Genomic DNA, 2,609 nt, shown 5'->3' with positions numbered 1-2,609 from the left:
TTGTTCTTTGATGTGGAGTTTCATATTGTCATCGGATTTTAAAAATCTCTCTTGTATCACTTCTCATTCGGTCAAGACAGAGATATTTGATTTACCGTCTTTCATGATACCATCACCATCAAACCTAAGCCTATTCTAGTGAGTGCAAACCTCATCCATGCTTATCGGGCTACCAAGTTTCACCTTTTTTGAAATAACACAAGCACATAGGAGACCATATATTTTCATAATTGTGCATCCACATTTTGCGCTATCGAAACCTACATTATCAGCTTGCTTAACTTCGTGAAAAATATAATTCAAACCCGCTCGAGAGATGTTGCCGACCAAATGAGAATAAAGATTGTTGTATTTAAATTTGTGTTCCAAAAATGTGATGCTCTGAACAAATGATGTTTATATCTCATTATGCTGGTTCTGAATCATTTGGTTCACGAAGTCCCAATCTCTACACAAATTGTCCTTACTATTTCCCAACCAATTCTTCAATGTAGCATGAGCAGACTTAACTCGGCTAGTTGTTGTATTTCTAAGGTGTATAACCTGACTGGTTCAAGCACAAACAATTTTCTTCTTCACCAGGTCAAGAATTGTGCTTTCAACATATTTCAACAAATCAAGATATTTCTCGCACACTTTCCTGAAATTCATAATGAAATCAACATATAACTCTTTAGTGGAAGAATATACTATACTATTTTATGCATCCATTATCTTTTCCACGGACATACCTGCCTTCACCATTTTTCCATCTTCAAACTCTATATCTTTCGTCCCTACCGCGAGTTTAACCGACTTCTCATATTCTTTGTCATGTGATACCTACAAAGTAATGCATAAGAAGTAGGAAATAATTTTACAACTGAATTCATCAAGGCGGTATCACGGTCGATAACAATCACTTTGGGTATCTCTTCTTGGTCCTTCAACATTGCCTGACACACCTCTAAGGCCCAAGTATCATTCTCCTTTTTTTCCCACTCCCTAGCAATGCAAACACAACAAAATAGGTCTTTTCAGTAGAGGTAACACCAACCATCTCCAATAATGGAAGTCTGTACTTGTTGGTCTTGTATGTTGAATCAATTACGAGCACAATAGGAAATTTTTTGAACAGTTTGATGGAATCAGAGTGTGTCCAAAATATTTCTCTAACGTTGACTCCATCCTCGCACATTCAGTACCTAGACACATAACTGTTATCATCCAACAATTTCAAGAGTTGTTGTATTTCAGTTCTATCCCCCCTCAGTGCCTTGTCAGTTTGGTACCATATATTACACTTGCTTGACATTTGAGATATTTTTGGGACTTTTACATTTCGAAGTTGCAAGTATATTTTTCGGTTGAACCAAATTCAATGTCATGTCAGTAACACATTACTTCTCTTTTGGCATGAGATGACACACAATTAGATAGCTGGCTAACTTTTCACACAAGTCATGTTTATGTAAACCACATATGACATTAAATCTCCATTTATTGTTTACTAACATATAACCACATAACTTAAAAGGACACTCACATTTTCTTGAACCAACGTCGTCTAGTTTAAAAGTCTGGAGAGGAGGTCTATATTTCCCGCTTCTTTCGCATATAATTATCACAAAAGTACATCCTCTATCTGAACCATTATCAGATGTTCCGATTACCACACAAAATCCTAGTTTGGAGGCTTCCGTATGAATCCACTGAAGCATGTGATCACGAAATTCAAACTCTTGCTCATTTTTAATTTGGTTGCCAATATCTACCGCATTCACAACAACACCTTTAACATTCGAAGACACAACATGTTTGGGGAAAACATCGAGGTGCACCATATCTAATGAAAAAAATTACCACAAAATAGTAAATAAGTGTGTCTGCGTTCAAAGCTGAAAAAATAAACACAGACAGATACCAAAAATGCATTTTCTGGATGAGTTCATTGTCGTTACCGAAATATATCTCCAGAATAAACACACATTTTTCAGACATAAAACAAGATTAATGTGAGCAATGAGACTTGAAATAAATGATCTTTACCTAGAATTCGAACTTCTTTTATCCCCTTTAATGTGATGAAACAAAAGATTGAAGATTTAGAGTGAAATGTAGATTGAGAATGAAATGGTTTTTGGTGAGGGTTTTAAGTGGAAAATAAGTACGGCTACGTGATCATGCAACTCAGTGTTTTATCAATTTATTTCGGAGATGCATATCTGGAAATATCTGACATGCAAAGGTGACATAAAATTTTAAAATGTCGCTCCAAACCTCCGAAGATGCATCTCTGGAATATTCACTGAGCTGATCAACTATCAATATATTTATTGAAAATACCTGGAGATGTATCTCCAACATTTTTTTAAGTATTCATCTAGGATGATACTCATTTGGTGCGTCATAACATCGACGCATGGTGCGTCCAGAGATGCATCTCCGAAATCTGAGGGGCAATTTAGATTTTCCATAAAGTGTTTTTCCACCCTATAGAGTTCCATAAGAAATTCCCATTTTGTTTTGCTGAAAATAGAAGAGACATAAGTCTAGGCCCCCAATTGGCCTTACTTATGTTTAATGAAGTCGTTACCTTAAATTCCTATACTTGTATCTCAGTTTTACAA

The 2,609-nt window shown here is 35.7% G+C and overlaps 1 protein-coding gene across 1 annotated transcript; it reads right to left on the bottom strand.

Moving 5' to 3' along the window:
- Positions 1-608: 608 nt before the first annotated feature.
- LOC127082095 (uncharacterized) lies at positions 609-1,823 on the bottom strand. Its single transcript, XM_051022324.1, has 3 exons — positions 1,491-1,823; positions 732-822; positions 609-640 (listed from the first exon to the last, which is right to left on the bottom strand). Exons 1-3 carry the CDS (start codon positions 1,821-1,823, stop codon positions 609-611), a joined length of 456 nt encoding a protein of 151 aa, XP_050878281.1.
- Positions 1,824-2,609: the final 786 nt, after the last annotated feature.

Source organism: Lathyrus oleraceus, chromosome 5 (assembly GCF_024323335.1).
Source record: "Lathyrus oleraceus cultivar Zhongwan6 chromosome 5, CAAS_Psat_ZW6_1.0, whole genome shotgun sequence".
NCBI lineage: Eukaryota > Viridiplantae > Streptophyta > Magnoliopsida > Fabales > Fabaceae > Lathyrus > Lathyrus oleraceus.
This window is presented reverse-complemented; position numbering and strand designations above follow the sequence as displayed.